Source organism: Perna viridis, chromosome 4, assembly GCF_037379345.1.
Source record: "Perna viridis isolate PV_CMFRI_1.1 ecotype Kerala chromosome 4, ASM3737934v1, whole genome shotgun sequence".
NCBI lineage: Eukaryota > Metazoa > Mollusca > Bivalvia > Mytilida > Mytilidae > Perna > Perna viridis.
Genome location: NC_142448.1, coordinates 22,439,793 through 22,465,088, shown reverse-complemented (window position 1 = coordinate 22,465,088; position 25,296 = coordinate 22,439,793). Strand labels below are relative to the sequence as shown.

The 25,296-nt window shown below is 32.0% G+C and overlaps 1 protein-coding gene across 4 annotated transcripts in view; it reads right to left on the bottom strand.

Annotated features, from left to right (window-relative positions):
* Positions 1–25,296, bottom strand: part of LOC148619344 (DNA-dependent protein kinase catalytic subunit-like) — a 99,117-nt gene that overhangs the window by 48,557 nt on the left and 25,264 nt on the right. For all 4 annotated transcript variants that reach the window (XM_088579134.1, XM_088579135.1, XM_088579137.1 and 1 more), the window contains 20 exons: positions 24,404–24,516; positions 23,732–23,924; positions 22,803–23,014; positions 22,085–22,192; positions 20,239–20,337; positions 19,306–19,433; positions 18,982–19,076; positions 18,574–18,676; positions 18,204–18,328; positions 17,080–17,149; positions 15,867–16,060; positions 15,004–15,151; positions 12,868–12,946; positions 11,821–11,943; positions 11,459–11,553; positions 9,815–9,983; positions 8,891–8,998; positions 7,664–7,911; positions 6,956–7,091; positions 5,350–5,442 (listed from right to left, as the gene is read on the bottom strand). In XM_088579134.1, the coding sequence (XP_088435260.1) occupies positions 5,350–5,442; positions 6,956–7,091; positions 7,664–7,911; positions 8,891–8,998; positions 9,815–9,983; positions 11,459–11,553; positions 11,821–11,943; positions 12,868–12,946; positions 15,004–15,151; positions 15,867–16,060; positions 17,080–17,149; positions 18,204–18,328; positions 18,574–18,676; positions 18,982–19,076; positions 19,306–19,433; positions 20,239–20,337; positions 22,085–22,192; positions 22,803–23,014; positions 23,732–23,924; positions 24,404–24,516 (2,639 nt within the window). The remainder of the gene's footprint in view (positions 1–5,349; positions 5,443–6,955; positions 7,092–7,663; positions 7,912–8,890; positions 8,999–9,814; positions 9,984–11,458; positions 11,554–11,820; positions 11,944–12,867; positions 12,947–15,003; positions 15,152–15,866; positions 16,061–17,079; positions 17,150–18,203; positions 18,329–18,573; positions 18,677–18,981; positions 19,077–19,305; positions 19,434–20,238; positions 20,338–22,084; positions 22,193–22,802; positions 23,015–23,731; positions 23,925–24,403; positions 24,517–25,296) is intronic.

The following is a 25,296-nucleotide window of genomic DNA, read 5'->3' as shown; positions in this document are numbered from 1 at the left end:
TATTAATTTTTTTCATATTTTGCTACAACCACCTGGTGATTTTTCTTATAGATGGTTATAAATGTTGGTTTACTGATCTATTAATATATATTTTAATATGGGATCTGTGAAAATATTAACACTGAATTGCCAAGGGCTAGGTGACCCTGGCAAGAGAAGAGATGTTCTTAATTTTCTTAAAGTTAAAAACTATAATTTGTACTGCTTACAGGACACACACTTTGTAACTGAAAGTGAATCTACTATTAGATCTGTTTGGGGGTATGAGTGTTTTTTCTCATCCCTAACTTCTAATTCACGAGGTGTAGCTATTTTAGTAAATAATAATGTAGAATTTAAAATATGGAAAGAAAAAAAGATCGAAATGGTAACTTTTTAGCCTTAGATATAAGTATTAATGGTACCAGACTTACATTATTGTCATTATATGGTCCAAATCAAGATATACCAGGATTTTGTGATAATATTATGTCAATTATTGAAGATTTTGGAAATGAAAATTATGTGATTTGTGGTGATATTAATCTTGTTTTGAATCCAACATATTAATAATCAAAATGAAGGTTTTAGAAATTATACATCAGTGGAATCTTGTAGATCCATTCAGGGAGATATATCCAAATATGAGACGTTATACTTGGAGAAAAAGAACTCCTTTAAAGCAATCTAGGTTAGATTTCTTTTTGATACCAGATTCTATGCTTATACATTTAAAAACATGTAAAATTGAACCAAGCTATAGGTCTGATCACTCAATGGTTACTTTAGAATTAGAATTTAATACTTATGTGAGAGGTAAAGGCCTATGGAAGTTCAACAACTCCTTATTTTACAACTCAGAATATATTAATTGTGTTAAAGAAAAAATTATGGATGTTAAAAAACAGTATTGTGCTCCAGTATATAATATGGAAAATTTACATATGATAGAGGATTAAAATATACAGTTGACAATTAATAGTCAGCTATTTTTAGAAACCTTATTATTTGAAGTAAGAGGTAAAACTATCTCTTATGCTAGTTATAAGAAAAAACAAAAGAATAATTTAGAATCTGAACTTTTAAAAGAAATTGAAAAACTGGAGTCACAATCAATTATTAATTTTTTAGAGTTAGATAATAAAAAGACTGAATTGGAAGCTCTCAGGAAAGAAAAAATGAGGGGTAAATTAATTAGATCAAGGGCTAAATGAATAGAAGAAGGAGAAAAACCAACAAAGTATTTTTGTGGACTTGAGTCTAGAAATTTTTCTAATAAGATTATACCTAAAATAGAAAAGGAAGATGGCACTATTGTAACAGATCAATTTGATATACTGACAGAAAAAAAATTTTTTTATAAAGAATTATATCGTTCTCGAGATGATCCGTTGAATACTTATAACCTAACTGATCTTGAAAATGATCTACAGGATTTGAGTTTCAATAGATTATCTGAGGATGAAAAGAATTCTTTAGAAGGGGAGATATCTATCACAGAAGCCAGTGAGGTTTTGAAAAATATAAAGAATGACAAATCACCTGGCTCTGATGGTTTTTCTACAGAATTCTTTAAATTTTTCTGGAGAGACTTACATGTTAATGTTTTAAATTCACTAAATTATGGGGCAATGATGGGAGAGTTATCAGTTACACAGAAACAAGGTATTATTACTTGTCTTCCTAAAGACAATAAGCCAAGACACTTTTTAAAGAACTGGTGTCCTATTTCTCTACTAAATACAGTATATAAAATTGGTTCAGGGGTTATTGCTAGAAGAATTAGAAAAGTTTTAGACAAATTGATAGACTTAGATCAAACTGGGTTTATAAATGGTCGGTTTATAGGAGATAATATCAGATTGATTTATGATATTTTGCAATATACCGAAGAAAAAGATATACCTGGTTTGTTATTGTTAATAGATTTTGAGAAAGCGTTTGACTCTATGTCATGGAGCTTTCTATTAAATGTTTTAAGTTTCTTTAATTTTGGAGACTCTATTATACAGTGGGTCAAAGTATTTTACAAAAACATTAACTCTGCCATTATACAGGGTGGGAACTTATCTGATTTTTTTCAAATCGGTAGAGGATGTAGACAGGGGGATCCTTTGTCTCCCTACCTCTTCATTCTGTGTGCGGAAATACTTGCTATAAGAATTCAGGGTAACAAAAATATTTCTGGTATTCAGGTTTTTGAAGTAGATCATAAACTGTCTCAATATGCTGATGACACATCATTGATATTGGACGGATCTGAGAAATCTTTAAATGCAGCTATGCAAGAGCTAGATTGGTATGCAAACATATCTGGGCTTTAATTTTAATAAAACCCAGGTTGTTTGGATGGGCAGCAAAAAGTATAGCGAAGATGTGCTTTGCCCTGAAAGACATTTGTCTTGGGGAGCAACAACTTTCAAATTACTAGGTATATATTTTGATGTAAATTTTGTTAATATGATAGATATGAACTATGATGAAAAGTTGGTTAAGATTAAAAGTCTAATTAACACATGGTCGAAGAGAAATTTGACTGTCATTGGTAAAATATCAGTTGTTAAAACTCTGATATTACCAATTCTTAACCATCTTATATTAACATTACCACGTCCAAAAAGTGTGGTCACAAATAAAATAAATGGCCTTATTTACTCGTATATTTGGAATTCACCTACAGGCAGGGTAAAAAGGGAGATTTTACAAAAAAATCATGCTGAATGTGGACTGAAAATGATAAATATTGCATGTTTTATGGATGCTTTAAAATCCACCTGGGTTAGAAAAGTTTTCAATTCTGAGAGTAAATGGCTTAATATATTATATTCTACTGTTGATAGAGAAAAACTTTTAAAATGTGGGAATGGATATGCAGTGTCAGTAAAATGTAAAAAATATGTTTTGGAAAGATGTATTTAATGCTTGGAACAGTATTATTGAAAAAGATAAAGATGATAGCTGGGAATTTTTTGTTACTAGTCCCTTGTGGTGGAATAAAAATATTATTGTTGGTAATAAACCTGTATTTTATGACGATTTTTTTCAAAAAGGTATTATCTTTGTAAATGATATTTTGAAAGAAGATGGATGCTTTTTGTCTAATTTAGAACTTCAGCAGAAATTTGCTATTAATATTGATACTATGAATTATAATAGTTTAATACTGCACTAAGACAGACAAAAGATCTTTTGTGTAGAATGATAATAATGTTGTATGTCCATTCTGTCCAAATTATATTAAACTGTTTATGAAGAGTAAAAAAGGCACAAAAGATATGTATTCAGTGTTGATAAAAAATAATTGTGTGCCTTGTGGACAACAAAAATGGGGGGAAATATTGGATATTAATGATCAAGAATGGAAGGATATTTTTAACCTTCCATTTTTAGTGACAAAAAACACTTAACTCCAATGGTTACAATTTAGAATAAATCATTACATAATTGCAACAAATACATATCTTTTTAGAATACAAATTACAGATACTGCAAATTATACTTTTTTGTGATGAAGAGGTTGAGACTATAGAACATTTATTTTGGAACTGTGAAAAAGTTCAGAATTTTATCCTGGAAATTGATTTTTGGCTTATATTGAATGATATCAGCATCCCCTTTACTAAAAAGAATTTTTTGTTGGGAGATACTTCTAGAGGCAGAAGAAGTCTAGTTTTTAATCTTTTCTTTCTCAAAATTAAACAATTCATATACAATTGTAAATGTTTTAGAAAACAGTTATCTTTACAAGCATTTAAAAACATTGTCAAAGATTTATATAACATAGAAAAATCTATTGCTGTCAGAAATAACAAACTAGAGCAATTTATTAAATTGTGGAATATTTTCACTGTTATATTATGAAAACTTATTTATATATACTTATTTCATTCTAAATGATGAAACAATAAATAACATATGTACAATGGCCAACAGATAGATTAAGAAATTTACAGGGAAACAAAAAAATCTATTTTTTTTTTTTTTTTATTATTAATTTTTTTTTTTTTTTTTCATGTAGTTTTTTAATTTTGTCCCAAATCCCAATTATCTAATTTTTTTTTCAATTAAACAAACTGCTTTCAAATCTGTATGTTTGTTAATAAATTACATATTTATTGCTCTAGACTTATCTATCTGTGGTTTTTTTCTTTGATATTCTGTTGTGATGTGTGTAAATATTATTATTGAAAATCATGTATGTACTAACAAATACTAACATCTGTGTATATTTTGATATCATTGCTACTAATGTTAATGAACCGGGATAAGGTACCGGTACTCGATGTTTTCAAACTAACAAATGTACAGTTTTCAATAAAATAGATAAAAAAAAAAAAAAATTGTTGAAATACACTATAGAAAAATGGTGGGAAGATTTTCCCACACTTTTTCCTTATATAAGCAGTCAAAAAATATCTATGTCACAGATGCTTCAGGATAAATTTAAATAGCTTTTAAGTTTTCTAGATGTATTAAATATATTTGAGTAAAAAAAGAATAAATTGAGTAAAATGATGTGCCACCCACTGCCTGATTCTTATACAAAATGTTCTTTTTTAATTAAGATACTTTAAAAGTACCCCTATGGTAAGGGAAGGAAAGACAAACACCCTTATCACTATATACATGTTGGGAGTTTAATATTAGACCTTTTAACTTGTACATCCTATGAACATTGAAATATCCAAAATCATTCATAAAGCAATAGTCTTTTAAGATACTGACAAAGCCAACGCATGAAAATGGGTATGTCACTCGAAAATGGTCATTTTTGTCCATTTCTGGTCATTATTTGCTACCTGTGGGGTTCAACGGGAACAAATCAGGAACCAAAGCACATTCATCCTACAGCCTGAAGACCATGGAGGATACTGAAGCCAAATAAAGTGTGTTACAGTCACAAGTGGGGGTCAGGATCCCCCTGAAGGGTCATTCGTGTGAAAAAAATGAGGATTTTTTCCAATTTTTGGCCTCTGTTTGTCCATAAACCGGAAGTAGTCAATACAAGGGGTTGCCATCATAATGGTGGTTACAGAAATCATTCTCATTTAGTTTCCTGGCAAATAAAGTACTACAGATTAATTCTGCTCTGGCGAGGGTTTCAGAAATGAACCCTACCCCCAAAAAATCTCATTTTTTTCGACAGCGGAAACTCATAACCTCTTCTTTTAACTTTCAAGTTATTATTTATTAACAAACTCTATATCAGATAGCCTCATTTTAAAGCACAGTTATGCTGCTTGCAGATGGACACAAACTGCACTTTCCTAAACTCAGATTTACACTGCCAGAACCGATAAAGTGGAACATGGTCCAATCCTGAACAGGTCTGGGTGTAGCACGACAAGGGTTATTGAGAAGTTATTGTACCTTGAAGTCAAGTTGTGTTCTGTTGTCTGTTAACAACATCTGATACATCATAAAAACCTCATGAAATGATTTATGTGTAGGGTCAGATGCCACCTGAAATAAAAAAAGTTTTAATGGCGGTCATTAATGTGTTTTTTTCTTCTGTTTTATTACTTTTTCATTTGATTGTGAAGAAAAGTCATCATTTTGTTACTAGAACTAGAACTAGAGCTATGTGAATAAGATAAGTAAAATAAATAATTATGTTCCTATTCAGTAAAATAAAACATAAAGGCACCAGTTTGATATAAAGTACATTTTTAATAAACACCTGCGCTAAGAGCGCAAGATACGCCCGTCCGCAAGAATAGCTGATGGTATAAATTTTGAAAACAATAACCTGATTTCTGATTACCAAAAAATTAGTCAGTATATATAGTGAGCAAAGTTTTTTCTTCAGTTATTCAAAAAGTATAAATGATCTTACAACTGTATGACATGATGAAAGTATACAATAGCATTTAAAAGGGATTCTTTGTTTTTGAACTAAATAAAACTATAATAAACTACAGAATTGAAATCTGGACAAATAATTCATTATGTAATAATATTATTATGTGGTAAGACATACAGTTAATAGTACAATTCCTTCTACTTCTACTGTAAGGAAGTCCATTTTGCCTTGTGGTCAGAATAATAAGTTTCTAGGGTACCACTCTGATAATTGTCAGTATTCATAAAAATCAAATCTATTGTAGAATTGAAGTTGTTTGTTGGTCCCAATATAATACAGCTTTTCAAAACTGTAAGTAAGCAGCAAACTTATGCCGTGGTAATTACATCAGATTTGACAAAAATATAGATTTTTAAGTGCATAAAGTTCCGCAACTCTGGAGCGACAAATAAAATATTCTTCAAAATCGAAAGGGAGCTTTCTTCCGTTAATATTAATATTGTGCTAAAATTTCATTGGAATCCGTAAAAGCAAATTTGAGTTATCGCGCGACGTGTGGACAGATGGATGGCACGACGGACAACGGTATACCATAATACGTCCCGTCTATATAGACGGGCATATAAAAATAGTTCAATTTGATCTGTAAAGAACAAACTGAATTAGATATACTATGAACAAGCTCCCAAAGAGAATACCCCCATTTCAAATGGAAAACCTTTAATTCACCTCCTTTTGGAGTCATCCAACAGTAATTACATTCCTTCATGCACATCTACATATTATTCCCAACATTCTTATAAAATACCAATTAATATAGAGTATCTCCCTTTGAAGTCCTTTGACAGTAATGATGTTCCTTCTTGCTTATCAACATGATAAATTATGATGCAAAACCTTCCAATAAAATTGCATAAAAATCCCTTGAGTGGTGAAAGAGAAGGTTTTAACATTGAAAACTCTATAATTTGGATTATCTCCCTTTAGACTCTGCCAACAGTATTTATATTCCTTCATTCACATCTATATACATGATACTCAACTTTCCTATACAATTTCATTAAAATCCCTTGAGTGGTTTAGGAGGAGTTGCAATTACAAGGAATGTGGACATTGATCCAGACATTACAGAATTACAATACAGATAAATTTTATTTTATCTTAATGTGTTACCTTGCTGTCAAGGAGGATGAGTTTTGACAACATCAACAGAGCCATACTTTGTAGATCTAATGAACTTTTCTTGTCCCACCAACCTGAGAACTTACTCCATTGGTCTAAGACTGAGCTAACAACCCCACCACTTTCACTAAAATGTAACATCAAAATATGATTCTCATGGGTTGGAATTGACATGAATATACATTTCCTCTGTTTTTTTTTGTTTTTTGTTTTGGTTCCTCTTCAAGAAGATAATTACTACTTTGTTAAATTAAAAAGTTACCTTCTACCATAAACCTGATTTGATATACCAAAAAAAAACTTCGAAATAACTTAACTCATATGGTTCAATTGGTATCTAGACCACAGTTCTTTGAATAATATACTAATTTCAAATTTCATCAAGTTCTCTTCATATCCACTACAGTAAAGCTCTGAACCAGATCTAACTAATATGGGATTTATCATAAATAAAGTTTTATTTAATTGCTTAATATATCTCCCATTCCAAGATATAGCCTTCCAAATATTATGGTACTGTTTTTATTTTTTTCTGATCCTGGTTTCACAATTGGAGTGACTTGTGACAAGCAGTTAAGAAAATAAGAATAAATTTAGTTTTTCTCTTTAAGGAACTCCATAGAAATTTACTAGAATATTTCCTTCTTTCATGAATTGTTTATGAAAAGTCTAACAAACCAAATTTAATCCATTATTCACCTTTTTCTAAGATTTTTATCTCTGGTCACATGGTCAATGATACTGACAAGGACACTGCTGACTCTACGACTATTTGACTCAGCTTTCTGAGCAAGGAGTGGAGCAAAGTTCTTAGATTCTTTAGCCAGATGACTACAAATGGTGGACTTAAATGTTGAGAAGATGAGGTCCCCTAAAGATTGTTGTAAACCTCTACTTGCTCCAGACACCACTGTTGTGTCCAAAATAGCATCTGTTAATATCTGTGGCTGTAATGGGATATATGTCAAATACAGATATCAATATAAGCTTTAGTTTTAACTGTATGGCCATGTAATCACCTTTTAAGAAAATTCTAAAATAATATACAAACCAAAAATGTATGGTGCACAACTAGAACAAGAAAATTGATCTAGTTAACACAGATACTCCTACATTCCTAGACTTCAAAGTAGAAAGGGCCATAACTCCTGCATAGAAATGCAAGGTCTCACTAACCATTTCCGGGACAAATGGCCATCCCCTATGTAGTACCAAAAACACACTGAACCTAAACCTATGCATTGTAAGTGCATTATTTGTGTGTATTCTGATTAAAAGTCAGCAAAATAAAGCTGAGATTGCGTACTTTAAAACCATACATGTAATTTACTACAAAAGTGTATGAATATTGTTTACAAGTGTGAGTAATTTGCCTCCATGCTGTCAGTTAGCAGAAAAGGTAAAAATGCGGAGTTTCAGTATTATTTATTCAAGTAAATTTTGTGAAGAATTTCTACAATCATCGTACCATTAGCATAATAATTTTAAAAGCCTTATTTTCCAAGCTTCGCAATGGTATGCAACTATAAGGTGTCATTTCTCCTGGCAATTCACAGTGAAACTTTGAAAAATTACTTTTTTAACATGTAAAGTAATGGAAACGTTAGAAGTGGTTAATGAGACCAAATAACCTTGACCTGTATTTTATGGTCAAAAACTGAGTGATCAAGTCTGAAAATATTGGTTCAAAAACAAATGAGGATTACTGTATAGCTATGAGAAGGAAAAAGAGAGTGATTGAGCTATAAACATCTATAACAAATATTGAAATTTAATGAGTGATGCAAGAGAAGTATATAAAATTGCAACTCTTTATACTTAGTTTTATAAAACATCACACAGCGGTCTTTACAAATAAAAAGCAACTCATTCTGGATATCTACTGCACTAGATGGCTGTGCATATCCACTTTAAGACTATACATACCGGTAATCCTAACAGAAAAGCTAAGTCCAGAACTGCATTACAGACAGACTTCACCCCTGGGACTAACATAACTGCTGTTTGTATACCATCTCTCTCGGTGGCTATACCCTAGAAGGTAATAATATCATTGAGATTGTTGACCTTAGACAAAGCTATGCACTGAAATAGCTAATGGATAAATAATTAGAACTGGACATAACATAAGCCTTCTTATGATACAAGTTAGCTAAATCCTTGAAACTTTCAAACTCTTATGTAATAACAACTTTTCTCCTTTGAAGTCTATAAATAAAACCATGTACTATGGCTAAAATGCTTCCATGGAAACTTCCAAATTTTAAACATAAAGGTCTAATGAAGACAAAGAGAAATTTAGTGGGCACAAATCCATTTGTCGTCGAAGATTATTGTAAAGATTGTTATGTCAGAATAGTAAACCATCAACCCAGAGTAATATAATATCCATTTGTCTAACAGCAATAGTTTTCTAATGATTTGATTGGTCAAGCAGTTGTAAATGGCAAGGTTTTTTTTAAAAGTTTATAATGTGATAAATACTGTTGATGATCATAATATGGCATCAAGAACATCAGATCCTAAGAATGAAGATTATATAACTTATTAACTTATATTAACTTACTGTAAACAAACTAATTTCAGCAAGCTATTAATTTTCACTAATTTTACCAGAAAGAAAATATCATTAAAAATAATTGCCACAAATAAGTCTTTTTATTACAGAATAGACTTTAGACAGAGTGGAATTTGTAAAAATTAATACCAACCAATTGATGTGATTTCCCAACCCACAAAAATAAGTTGGTTTTAAGTATACCAACCAACAAACTCTGCCTAAGTTTTGCATAGAGAATGTTTATTACTTAATAACTGTGAGAATAAATCATTCAATACTATAGTAGATACCTTGCATATATTACTGAACAGTTGTTTAGCTAAGTTAGCAGGTGTGGTAGAACCTTCAGGTAACATGTTTGTACTGTGTAGTTGTCCAAATCCCTTCAGTAACTGCTCAAATGGAAACAAATCTACTCCTGGGTTAGATAGTGATACTGGTAACTGGCAGGACAAGTCTCTAAAATAGTTTTTTATGACAAAATATGTTTCATATATATAACATTGCATAATATATATAAATAGATAGTCACTGTTATTAAGTAATCAAAAGAATGAAAGTCACCCATACAGTGTTATCAATGTGAGACAGCTATTTATATGATGTAATCCAAAGTATGAAAGTCACTCATATAGTGTAATCTATGTGAGACAGCCACTAATATGATGTAATCAAAGCATAGAAGTCACCCATACAGTGCAATCAATGTGTGGCAACCACTTATATGATGTAATCAAAGCATGAAAGTCACCCATACAGTGTAATCAATGTGAGACAGCTATTTATATGATGTAATCCAAGTATGAAAGTCACCCATACAGTGTAATCAATGTGAGACAGCTATTTATATGATGTAATCCAAGTATGAAAGTCACTCATACAGTGTAATCAATGTGAGACAGCCACTAATATGATGTAATCAAAGCATGAAAGTCACCCAAACAGTGTAATCAATGTGTGGCAACCACTTATATGATGTAATCAAAGCATGAAAGTCACCCATACAGTGTAATCAATGTGAGGCAGCCACTAATATAATGTAATCAAAGTAAGAAAGTCACCCATACAGTGTAATCAATGTGAGACAGCTATTTATATGACGTAATCCAAGTATGAAAGTCACTCATATAGTGTAATCTATGTGAGGCAGCCACTAATATGATGTAATCAAAGCATAGAAGTCACCCATACAGTGCAATCAATGTGTGGCAACCACTTATATAATGTAATCAAAGTATGAAAGTCACCCATACAGTGTAATCAATGTGAGGCAGCCACTAATATGATGTAATCAAAGCATGAAAGTCACCCATACAGTGTAATCAATGTGAGGCAGCCACTAATACAATGTAATCAAAGTATGAAAGTCATCAATACAATTGAATCAATGTTTGACCACCACCATTACATGAAGTTGCATGAGTTGTTGTGCTAGGGTGCTAGGGAAACCCAAACTCATTAAGAAGTGGATACTAGATAGGTTACAATATATGCCCCACCTATATACCCAATTTGAAACCAATCCATCCATTTTTGTGACAAAAATCGTTTCTTTCATTTTATATAGTAAAAAAATGTCCCACGAAAAAGGCACTTGATATCGGACAGCACCAAAACTTGCTTACAACATATATATATAAAGAGCCAGACACTCAATTTGAAATCAATCCATCCATTGGAGGGGATTCCAATAGACCCTCGATACAATATAATCAATTAGAGACTGCCACTAATGTATGACAGCCATCAATACAATGTTATGTATGTATGACAAACATTTATACAAGGTTATCGATATATGACAGCCATCAATACAATGTACTCAATGTGTACAGTTGCCAACACATTGTAACATGTAATCAAGGTAAGTATTCAAATTAAAAAATTAATTATTTTCATACAAAACCATGTAAACAATTGTTTATGCTACTTACTTGTCATCAACAAGAACTAATTTGAAACCTTTATGAACACTGTTGATAACATCCTTTGGAAGGAACCTTGCCATAACTAGTAACAACTGCTCAGTCTATAAATATAAAGCACACGACATCTTATTAAAATGTACATTAAAATGGTAGAATCCAATTACTTCATTCTTCATTTAGTCCATTCCTTTATCTAAATGTCATGTTTCAGTTTTTACATAAATGCTATATAATCTGTATTATCCTATGCTTAGTTATTTAATAATTATGTAGAAAGCAGAGTCAACTGTTTACTTTTTTTTGGTTTAGTGCATTACAAATTATCTGAAAAAAATATATAAAATGTTTTTTTATTTAAAGAACTTGACCTCATTAGGAAGATTCTTCATGATTTCAACATCTCCCAAATTGAATCCTAAGGCTGATGGTTGGATTACACAGGTACAGACCATTTTCCACAGGTTGTTACTCCACATACCCTTGGGAAAGACCTGTAAAATTAACCATTCATATAGCAAAAATATTTACATGGATATCAACTACATGCACCATTTAATGATCAATAACAAGTATTTTTAAAATGGTTAAAGACAATCAGTGGTACTCAATCATATTCAGAATGACCTGTGCATCCTAAGTACTGAACAATCTTACACAACTTCTTTTGGGTTTAGTAGGTTTTTGTCAGAACACATTTAAGGAGGTAGACCTAGGGTAAGGGACATTACTCTTGAAATCAGTAATATGCTGTATCATATTCAATTTTGCCAATGCATATCAAGCTTTCATTTGAAACAAAATGAAATTAAACCAAGTTACTTTAATGCTTAAGTAAGATTGATGTAAAATACTGAAGACAAACATTCCAATGATTTGTAAGAGTTGTGTCCCTTACCCTAGGTCTACCTCCTTAAAATTCTAATGAATGTGACGATGTCATACAGACTAGTGATAAGACACTTTTCCACCTCATTGAAACCTCATGATACTTGGTTAGAAGTGAATGATTTTGCCGTTAATGTCTATAGTGTTTGATAATATTGGTCATTAATGTGTCTTCATGTTGTTATTTGATATTTTAGTTTATTTTAAAGAAGTGTCATTTCCTCTGTTACTGTGGATTTTCAGGGCCTTTCAGAGCTTACGTATACATGTATTTACACTTTTTGAAGACCTTTTGGTGACCTCTGTATTTACTACTTTTATAAAGGCTATACAATGGTGCATTTGTTGTGTTTCACCATATTTCTATTCCTTTTTCTATCATATTGTAGATATTTTCCATATTTTAGCCACTAGTGTGACTGCTTCAAAATTTAACACATGTTGAATATTCACAAAATTGCTTTGTTCTATTTGTAGATGTGGATTGAAATCTTTTTGACATTAATTCTTTATTTTTCCTTCTTCTTTACCTTGATTGTATCTTTCTGAAAGTTAGCTATCATCACAGTTAACAGGTTTAGTATCCTAACCACCACAGTACATTTAGATCTACAATATAAAGCAATAATAAAACTTAATTTGTAAAATGTTAAAGGCATCCAGTTCATTGATCAATGTCTATAAATTGGAAGGAAGTCTTAACTTAATGAGTTTTAATTTATAATTGATTAAGGTGGAAGAATTTAATAAAATAGATGATTTTTGTGTGGATACAGATTTTATTCAATCACATCTAAATTGTATAATCATTAATAATTTTAGTCTATCTGAAAGGTGTAAGAAGACTAGTTGTAGGGTTATAATTTTGAAAAGAAGAATTACAAAAAGCCCAGTTGTAGTAGGTAATAGTCTATTTGTTAAAAATCTATCTTTAGTAGGGTTTTGTCTATGTTGAAGACAATGTCAATCCTTGTCACTGCTCTGTCTATGTTGAAGGTTTTCAAGCCTAGTCACAGCTCTGTCTATGTTGAAGATTGTCAAGCCTAGTCACAGCTCTGTCTATGTTGAAGATTGTCAAGCCTAGTCACAGCTCTGTCTATGTCAAAGGCCGTCAAGCCTTGTCACAGCACTGTTAATGGTAAAGGTTATACATGTATCTAGTCTAGTCGTAGTAGGTTTCTGTCTATGTAGAAGGTTGTCAAGCCTTGTCACAGCTTGGTCTATCATAAAGGTTGTACATGTATCTAGTCTAATCGTAGTAGGTTTTTGTCTATGTTAAAGACTGTCAAGCCTTGTCACATTTATGTCTATCATAAATGTACATGTATCAAGACTAGTTGTAGTAGGTTTTTGTCTATGCTGATGACTATTTCAAGCCTTGTCACAACTCTGTTCATGTTGAAGGCTGTCAAGCTTGTCACAGCACTGTCTACTGTAAAGGTTATACATGTATCAAGTCTAATCGTAATAGGTTTTTGTCTATACTGAAGGCTGTACAGCCTTGTCACAACTATGTCTATCACAAAGGTTGTATATGTATCAAGACTAGTTGTAGTAGGTTTTTGTGTATGTTGAAGGCTGTCAAGCCTTGTCACAACTATGTCTATCATAAAGGCTGTACATGTATCAAGACTAATCGTAGTAGGTTTTTGTGTATGTTGAAGGCTGTCAAGCCTTGTCACAGCTCGGTGTATCATAAAGGTTGTACATGTATCAAGTCTAGTCGTATTAGATTTTTGTCTATGTTGAAGGCTGTCAAGCCTTGTCACAGCTCGTTGTATCATAAAGGTTGTACATGTATCAAGTCTAGTCGTATTAGATTTTTGTCTATGTTGAAAGCTGTCAAGCTTTGTCACAGCTCGGTCTATCATAAAGGTTGTACATGTATCAAGTCTACATTTAAGTAGGTTTTTGTTATGATTAAGTTGCTTGTGATAATGGTGCAAAACAGTTACAGATTTTTCAGAATTCTTCTGCTTTTCTCTACTTACACTAATCAGTTACAGACATAGCCAGTTGGCGAATCAATTTAGGATAATTAAAGCTGAACAGTTAGTTTCAACAGTATATTGCATAATAATCATACGTCTTTAAGACTTGCATAAGAACAATAGACAAATTAAAAACTGACACTGCAATTAACATAGAAATTTAAAAATTAGACTTATTCCCCTTTCTAAACATTCATATGTGACAATGAATTAAATAATGAAGAGCAACAAATTAGTGATAAGTATACAAATTAAAAGTTATGCATTCTCATTCCTTGTTGTGAAAGCTTATTGCAAGATAATAAGGCAGATCAGCATCAAAACCCTTTCCATTTTATATTACTTAGAATCATCAAAAGTCCAGTGCCATAATTCCTATAAGTCCAGGTCTTTAAAAAAAATTAAGAAATTCAAGAAAAAACTTTATTAAAAATAAAACTAAAACTTAATTTCGATGAATAGCTACTAATAGTAATACAAGCCCATTCTTAATTTCACATGGTTAATGTACTTTTGACCTATATTTTCCTATCAGACTTGTTTGATATGTGCTATTTGTGAGTAAAACAATATGAAATTAAATTCACTCCTGTCTCATTCCTGCAATGCAAGTGAAAGATTGTTTAACTTGCAATTTATCAATAGCTAATTGACATACAGTTAAGTTTTTTGTACCTGTTAAATTCTTCCGTTTCCTTTGGTGTAAACAGATCTTCAGAGACAATGTCAAAATGTTTAGATAAATCATCCAAACTAGTCAGTGCTATGTTATCAACAAAATACTGTATTGTACTCAAAAGTTTGGACAATTTGGCTCCATCATCTAAAAATAAATCAAACAGGTTTATTGGAATAGCACACATTTTTAAAGCCTACTCTCTCTTTTATACACTTTTCCTTTTTACTTTAAAAATAGAATTAGAAGCATGATGCAGTGTTAGTAATATGCATTATCAGTAATGTTTATTCAAAAGTAGATAGCAGGACAAATATCTAAACCTATTATTATCAACAAGAGCAGTGCTCCAGACCTCACCTCACATCAGAAGTGATATTAGATGGAATGTTAGTGACGAAAAGAAAACTTTTTTGCCACAAAAGTTATGCATCAGAAACCAATTTTGGACAAACAGAAGGAATGACAGGAAGCCAAATTCTATTCTGCTTCTCTTACTTCATTAGCTTTCAACTGTGTAAGTTTGATTAAAGTATATAAAGGCATTCAAAAGTTACACCCAAGAAACCAATTTTCAGCCCAAAAATTAAATTTCATTAAGTACTTATGACCTTAAACATTGAAATACTGACCTCAAAATCAATACTTGTCTTACTGCTCTCATCATCCTCCAACTTCGTAAGTTTGATGAAAGTTTATGAAGGCATTAAGAAGTTATGCCATGGAAACCAATTTTGAACCGATGGAAAGCCAAATTCTATACTGGTCCACTTTCGAGAAAGGCCGGGGACAACAGATGCTAGGCTAACTTACCCATGAATTATTACATTTCAAAATATATTTTTAGATTGTCTAATTTTACCTGAGAAAATATCAGCTGGGCTGAGGAGTTTTTCACCAAAAATCCATACATAACAGTCTAAAGCAGCCAGAAAAATATCAAACCATTGAATTGAAGTATCAACTGAAAATTTAGTGTCAAGTTGTGGCAAGGTGGAAGAACTTAATAGACATAAGGGTGTCTTCTTAGGGTCTGGAACACCCCCTCCTTCAAACCTACAACACAAAAACAGATGATTTGATGGGGGAACTTTTCAAATTGTTTGAACATTTATAACACTGGTATTCAACCTGTGCAAATGAAAGGGTATGGCAACTTGATAGAAATTTATCCTTTCTGATGGTCTAAAACACTAAAACCATATTTCATAAAAGGAATTCATGATGAGTGGTATAATATGAATATAAAAGTAATGATTTTTGACATCTGATACCAATGGAAAAAGAACAGATATGGTAATATACAACAAATGCTCCAGTATTTAAATCCAGGACAGTAAATATCTTCAGAGGTTATCTAGGCTCTCAAGGCATCTAAACAGTTAAAATTGATGATCATCTGTAGAAATTTGAGAAAATTACTGGTAATTTGATTATTTTGGACATCAAATATATGCTGTTTGTTTTCAATATCAATCTTCTGGTCTGATACCCTGTCTGATAATCTGTTGTTGTTATCAGAATTTCTCAATTTTTCAATATGCACATGTTACAAGTGACCTCATTATTTACGTCTCTACCGAACTTGTTGATTGCATAATTTTTTCAATTTAAAGATTCACATGTTCATGTATTAATCTTGTCATGTTCACAAAAGGTGCACAGTTAATGTGTAAAAAAAGCCATGTGGTCATTATGTACACTGTTGAATTAAGACTCTAGGTTTTGGTTCCCAAAGAAATTGCAAAAATTCAGCAAGTCTCCTTCATGTAGCTGTAAATGTCCCATTTGTGAAATATTTTTAAATTAACAATGCTACAAGCCATGCTTTTATATGCATGTTAACAGTTAATTGTTTACTTCAAAAGTTTGTTAAGTGAAGACCAAAGTGGAATTCAAAACAGCATAAATATCATGTATTGTACATTGTTTTTATTAGTTATATAATGCACTCACTCTGTACAGACAACTGTGCTATGCAAACAAAGCCTTGTCTTCTACAAACCAATAAAAGAACCAACTGACTGACCAAATTTCTTGAGCCTTGATCTGATATATAATAAAAATGTACTCACATTGTAATGAAGTAGACTTGCTTCTTGTGCTTCAAGAAAGTTTGGAAATAATGGTTTGGTGACTTGATACCTATAAAATAAGAAAAAAAATGTCCTAATATAGGCCTGGTTTGGATGAGCCAAGCAAAGTGCTACAAGATATCTAACTCACAGAAATCTATATTTAAAATTTTAAATTAACTACTATGACCTTTGACCTAAAAATAATTGATAGATGTTTTCCTTGTCACTCTATATGTGCAAGTTTTATCAAAATACATTAAGGCAAACAAAAAAAATATTTTCAGTAATGATGACTTTGACCTTTTGACCTTTGATCCACTGCTTTCTACCGATCTATATCTATCCAAGTAAAACACTTAAAATTAATCTATAAATCATATCCTAACAAAGTGAAACTAGAGGCTTCCAGGAGTCTGAATCACTTTTGCCTTTCAAGGATAATAACTCTAGTAAGGAGTCCCCTACAACTTCAACCTGTCAAAATTTTCATAGCCTTATAAGGATCATTTCATCAATGAGATTTTTCAACATATTACTGTTTTCAAGATATTCTTTCAAGGACAATAAATCTAACAAAGAATTGTCCTTCACCTTAGATCCAAGTAGGCTTTTTAAGGCCTTATCATTAGGATTATTTCATCACAGGAAAGTTGTTTCTATCTATAATAGTTATAGAGATATTGGCTAAAAAAAGCAAAAAGCGTAATTTTTCACCTTTCAAGAGCAATAACTCTTTCAAGAAGTTGTTCTACAAATAAAGCAAAATAGAGACTTTTGTAGATATCTCCAAGCTGAAGAAGAAGGTCACATTTATTTTCCAATATTTCTTAAAGTTCTAGAAATATATGTAGAAATTGGTGACCTGACTCCTGTGGTATAAAAATAACAATGATGGTTAAGTTTTTAAGCTTGACCTAAATAATCAACACAATTTTCAAAGTAGATTCCCTAACGATGCCGGTGACCAAGTTTGGTAATAACCCACTGAGCGGTATTACCAGAGGAGATGATTTTTATAGAAAAGTTAACGACAATGATGACAGATGCCAAGTTATGGGGATAACTCACTTGGCTTTAGGCCAGGTGAGCTAACAAAAATTGGCAAATATGATTGAACTCACTTTCCACCAAAGAACAAAGCTGGTGAACAAGCTTCATACACATGTGTCTACACTCAGTATGTGGTGCTCCACATCTTCTCAGTAGCCACCTGATACCAATATCTAACTTTGGAGTTGACCAGGCCCTGAAATCACAGAAAAGTAAGAAATGGAGTCATGATAAGCACTGACTTTTTAAATGAAAAAAGTAACACTTAAGTATTCTATCATTTAAAAAAAAACTAAAAAGAAAGAATTTGGTTGAACTAAACCTTAAAAAATATCAATATTTTATTCCTTTGTGAAAACTAAGACTTTCACTTGTTTGCTCATTTAAAGAAATCTATGTCTGTATACCTATTGACAAACTTAGCCATAACTTGACACTTACTTGGGTTCTTTCCTATCTTTGTTTGGTTTACTAAGAATATCTGCCTTCACTTTAATGATCCTTTCTAAATGTTCTAGTGCCTTCTTACACTGGTCTTGGGTACCTTCAAAGAAGAATTACAAGTAGTTGTATGTCTGTTGTGCTAAGGCATGCATCATCATGCTAGGTATACTCTCCCCCCAATTGTTCATAAAATTGATATTGGACAGCAATCAATATCACTTACAGGCATGCCCTATCTAAGTAAATCCACATGGAAAATTTTGAATCAATTTATCATTCAAATTGACAAACGGATTCCAATATACCACCCATTCATTGAATAGGGGTACAATAAAAAATTAATGTTTTTTCTTCTATTAATTTGAATCCTTGTATATAACATATTTAAATTGTTAAATAACTTACCAAGAGATTTATCATCATTATGTGCTATAGCCAAACTCTCCACAAAATGAACAAGGATTTCAAATGTAAACAAATCAACTAAAGCGGTTTCTTCCCTGAAAACAAATTTTAAAAGTTTGTAAGTGTTCTTATATTTAGTAATTTTAATTCCTACATTAAGCTACCCAAATTGCAATTATTAGAGTAATTTTAGCGTTCACTGTCTTTAGATATTTTACAAAAATAATGTCAAATAGTGTATTCTTTCAATAATGATTTGTTTTTAACCATGACTTTCAAGAATCCTTCACCTATCTTTTATCAATTTAAATGTTTCTGATGTACCTGAATACAGTATAGATGCTGTTAAATGCCAGTGAAGCACCCAATCTTTTGAAAGCTCCAGGATGCAGAGAATAACTGTACAATCTCTTCAAGACTGATTTGATGTTTAATGGACTCTTCTCCAAAACCTACAAATATGAAGTCTGATTATCAAATTCTTTCTTCTTGATAGAATCATAATTACCAGCTGAACATTTCTATAGTAGCTACCAAAAATGAATCAGTGGTCTTTTTTAACATAAGTCACTGAAATTACTCAAGATTTGAACCTTTCTTTATATACTTCAGTCAATCAGACTTATTACCCAACAGTTATATAAACTGCCAAATGATAGCCAAAATAAAATTAAAACATTAAGTTACTCAGCTTCACATGTTACCTACACCTCCACTTAAAGTATTTGAGATTTTTTTTTCAGGATATAAAAATAACAGTGAAAACTGCTATTGATAAAATCTTGGCTCATTTTAGGATAAATTTTAAATTTAGGGTGCAACTTTTCTTCAATGAGTTATGACTAGAAAGGGGAGTATTTCAAAGACTGAAAAAAAAAGCCTTGGTAGAGATCTCTTCCAAAGCTTGTTCTTTCCCATTCTTTGAAATATTCCCTTTTCCAGTCATAAACAAAAATCAAATTTCTGCTTAACAGGAAGTTGAACCGTCAGAAAGCTACCAAAACTACATACAACATATGGCCCATCAATATAAACATATTTACCAAATTTGAACTTGATTTGATGAGTAGAAGCTGCAATAATTAAAACAAAATACAAAACAACAAAAGGAAGTAAAGATGGACAGAAAGACAAGGTGATTCCAATATACACCACCCACCCATTGAGTTGGGTATAATCAAGATTGATGTTATCCCTAATATTCAAAGTAATTCAATGGTATAATTTTTGCATAATAATAGGAACAGGTAGCCATACCTTAGATGGAGTCTGTTTGATAGACCATTTCACAAACTCTCTAAGACACAAGGCACAGAAATCTCTAAGTGATGTATCAGTAGGCTGAATAATTCCATCCTTATGAAAAAGGAAACAAATATCATGTCAATGTTCAACAAAATAGTAAAGTACTTTTCTTCCAATCATAGTACTTAACATTGCAAAAGTAACTCAGCCATTTTTTTAAAGACAGAAAGGGATGTTTACCATTCCAGTACATCAGTTCTATATACTTTATTATTTGGTTAGAGGACAGAGTCCACTACACAGGCAAAAGTGCCACAACTGAGAATCATATCAGTTAACATATGATGTCACTGCTGATAGTCCCTGGCCAAGTGAGACCTGTTCTAAAACAAGAGGCTCCCAGGAGCCAGAATCGCTCACCTTGTTAAATGTTTACCTTTCAAGGGCAATAACTCTAAAAAGAAGTTGTCCGAAAATTTTGACTCCATGAAGACTTTGGTAGGACTTATCATAAGGATCCTTTCATCAATCAGAAGTTTTATTCAGTTTATTATAGTTTTCAAGATATTGACTGAAAACTATAAAAAACGTCATTTTTAGCCTTTCAAGGGCAATAATTCTTATATGGAGTCTTCTGACAACTTTGTTCCCTGGAGTCTTTTGTCAGCCTTATAATAAGAATCATTTCAGCAATTGAAAGTTTCATTCTATCTGTCATAGTTTTCAAGATATAGACTGAAAACTGAAAAAAAAAGAAGTCATTTTTCACCTCTCAAGGGCAATAACCCTTACATGGAGTCGTCTGACAACTTTGATCCCTCGAAGACTTTTGTAGGCCTTATAATACGGATATATGAGCAATTGAAAGATATTGGCCAAATCTGATGGTTTTGGAGAAATATGCACAAAACTACTGTAGGACTCCTATGTTCTATTTTTAGTAAAGGTGGCAATGTTTTTTAACCAATCAAAAATTAAGATAATCATTTTGTTAAGGATACCCTAAAGAACAAAAATACCAACTTTCATTGAATTCTGTACAGTAGCTTCTGAGGAGAAGATTTTTGAAAGTAATAACATCAAAAAAAGCAAAAAACGTCCAAAAAGGGCTATAACCCCAACATGGGTCAACGGATTTTCAGCAAAATTTGACCACAGATAGATCTCATCATGCTGAATACTTTTACACATGTCAGAATTTGGCTAAACCTAACGGTTTTGGAGATATATGCAAAAATCTGTCCGACCCCAATGTTTTATTTTTAGTAATAGCTGCCATGTTTTTTAACGGTCATTTTGTAAAGGATACCCTAAAAAATAAAAATACCAACTTTCATTGAATTCTGTACGGTAGTTTTTGAGAAGATTTTTGAATGTAATAACATCAAAAACAGCACAAAAAATGTCCAAAAAGGGCAATAACTCCAACATTGGTCAAAACATTTTTACCAAAATTTGACCACAGATAGATCTCATCATGATGAATACTTTTATCCATGTCAGAATTTGGCTATACCTAATGGTTTTGGAGATACATGCAAAATTCTGCTGTCTGACCCCTATGTTCTATTTTTAGTAAGGGTGGCCATGTTTTTTAACCGATCAAAAATCTAAACACTCATTTTGTGCAGGATACTCTAAGGAACAATCATTATAAGTTTTATGCAAATCTATTAAGTAGTTTCAGAGAAGTTTGAAAAATTGTTAACGATGACGACAAACGCCAAGTGATGGCAATAGCTCACATGGCCCATGGCCAGGTGAGCTAATCAGTTACACGAAACATATCAGCAAAATGCTATTCCAAAAGTGAAGGAAGATAATTAATAAAATCTTACCAAGTTTAGCTCCAACTTACATATATTGCATCCAATAATGTCATGGTCTCTTCACTTTCAGCTTTCTTATTGTTAGTGAACCAGTGAATAATTTGCATGATCAGGGGTTCAAACAACTGCTTTGCTACCTACAACAATATTACAATCACTTATATTTAGGTCATACTAATCCAAGCTATAACTGCAATAGAACACTTAGAAACATATAAATTTTGGCAGCTATTAATTTAGGGTGCTAATTTTCATAGTTTCCGAAAAATCAACATATTTAAGGGTATAAACTTTTGTGGTTCTCAATGTTCACGAAATTAAGTTTTTAAGGAATCTTGGCCAGTGCATGATTCCTCTTTTGATCAACTTTGTCAAGCAAGCTATCCAAATGTGTGATCAATTGCTCAATCATAATAGCAACGGCAAGAGGATTTATTACGAACAAAGAAAAATTGTCTGTTATCAGAATTTTTTGAGACCACATTTAATGGTCAAAATCAAGGGCACAGTCTTTCATTTTACAGCTAGGCTACACAAAACCTAAAGACACAAACGCAGCACAAAAAGTCAGGGTGACTTAATTTTTAAGTGAGATACATATTCCCTTTCATACATCAAACCACAATTACTGTTATAACGAAAATAATCCAGATTTAGAATTCATATTGATCTAAATCTGAAACCAAACAACTGTTTTAAACAATGATGACAGTCTTAGAAAATATAAAAAACAAACATATAACTCACCAGTTCAACATCACAAGCTAACTGCAACAATGAAGGAAACATTTTCTTGTATAGTGGTGCCATTGAGTATCTTTCCTGCCCATGCCCTAACTGTGTTGCCCCTCTCCCCAGACAGTAAAGGATTAAAGAGTGTAGGAGTTCACAGGCAGCTACTTTGGTTTGTCTGTCACTTGATGTAGTGGCTAACTCTACTACCCTTGGTAGGAAACAATCTGAAGAAAAACACATAAACTTGCAGGCATTGTTATGCTAGGTATACATCCAGTTGTATGACAATCCAAAGAAGCGAAAAGTTGATATGGGATGGCCACAAAAATCATACAACATAAGCCCCAACTATAAAAAGTCATAGGTCGAATTTGTCATTATATTCATTGGGAGTTAAGATAGATGTAACAAAATTGAGACAGACGACTGGAACAATAAATAGTGGACAAGTAGACAAGGTGATTCCCATATGCCTCCCACCAGTTGAGTCTGGGTATAATATCACTTTTAACTAAATAGGATACTACAAGTCTTAATACTTTAATTTTGTGTTTACAATGATTCTTTTTTATTGGTTTCAAGTTCAGATGACTAAAATCAAGTATGCATGTCTTCACTAGATATGGTGTCAAATAGTAATCCTTAAAACATTTCAAATTTTTTTCTAGACAACTAGATTTCTGTACTTAAACTTATTCTTAAGGTTCACAAGTAATCCGAATTATTATGAAAGTACTATTGTTCCTTGGGTACCAATTTTTGTGGTTTTTTCGTGGTTTGTTTAAATCCAACAAAAGGAGATTCCTATGAAAGTGTATACTCAAAACGTCAAAACCACAAATTCAAGAATCCACAAACTTGTGTTCCTTCCCTAATCCACAAAAATTGGTATCCACGGATTAAAATCATTGAAGATTTTTCAACAGATACATTATATTAACCTAGATAAATGGTTGGCTTCATATCCATGAATGGCATATCAAATTTAAGATGTTTGTGACTGTCCCAGGAGATAGCCTGTTTAGTAATGTCATCCTGAGCATTAGCCAGTAGGTTATAGTTCACACATCCTCCCAGACTACCAAGATACTGTACAATTCTGTACTTCACTTGTGATAAACCTGACTCATAGCTCTGTAAAGGAGGATGTTCAAAATCTTGTCAGTGTTTGTATAAAAATTAGAATAAACTGTAAGGAAATAAACATCTGCAAAAAAAAAATTTACTTAAATACCTGATATGAAATGCAATATACCCTTCCCTTTCATAGTATGAAGTTCCATAGCCATCGATGAAACTAGAAATATGCCACTCATAAAAGTCAAATATTTAACATAAGGTGTGTGTGGCACATATATCAAATATCAGGCATATGGCAGCCAAATAAAAGTAAATTGTTTATAGTGAATATAAAGAATAAGTAGAAAGTGCTCATAATATGAAACTTTCCTTTATCTAAAGGAATGGACCCATGTGTTATAACTGACTATCCTTTTTGTCTTACTCTTCAGAACAAACAATGCCACATATGCAAGATCAAGTCATTTTTTTAAGGAGCAACACATTTCATTTTAATTAAGATTCTAAAGACAATTAACTGCCCTTTTTCATACATCATCTGCTTTTTTCTTCTTTTTCACCAGCCTAACAGTCAGTCTTTGCCTTTTACTGTCAGCATTTTTGGCTTTTAGATTTAGAACACTGCCAGATGATGTTTCATCTGAACCTACAAATCAGAGATATTTCCTTGAACTGCCTGCTCAATCACATAAAAATACATTTTCATAATTTGACAAACATGATGTTTTCTGTTGTTTCCTTTATTATAGACCATGTACATCATTCTTTTCAAACAAACAACTGTTACAGAAACACAAAATATTTAATTTATAAATTTCTGTTATACCAAGGGACTCATGCCTTTTGGAACTGATATTTCTGTGTGTTTAATTGTGTTATATTTTTACCCAGTGGCCAAATTTTAAAGGGGGGTGTGATCATGACAAGGTACTCTAACTCTGCTACATATTTTTGCGCCTGTCCCAAGTCAGAAATTTCTGACCTCTGTATGTTTTGTTTCATCCTCACCTTTAATTTATTTTCATGTTACTTCAGTATTAAGGGGCAAATCTTTTGCTGCACCTGTGTATAAAGATGTTTTGGGGCCAGCTGTAGCCTGTCATGTGGTGTGAGGGTTTCCTCTTTGTTCAATGAAGACCAATGGGTGGTTTTGGTTTGACATTTTCTTCAGAAATAACCTCCTCAATAAACAAGAGGCTCCCAGGAGCCTGAATCCCTCATCTGGTTGAATTTTGTCTTTCAAGGGCAATAACCCCAACATGGCTTAAGGGATTAAAACGAAAATTTAACTGCAGATAGACCTCATTATGCTAAACACTTTTACCTGTGTCAGAATTTAGCAAAACAGTTTTGGAGATATATGCAAAAAAACTACTGTCTGACCCTTATGTTCTATTTTTAGTAACAGTGGCCATGTTTTTTGACG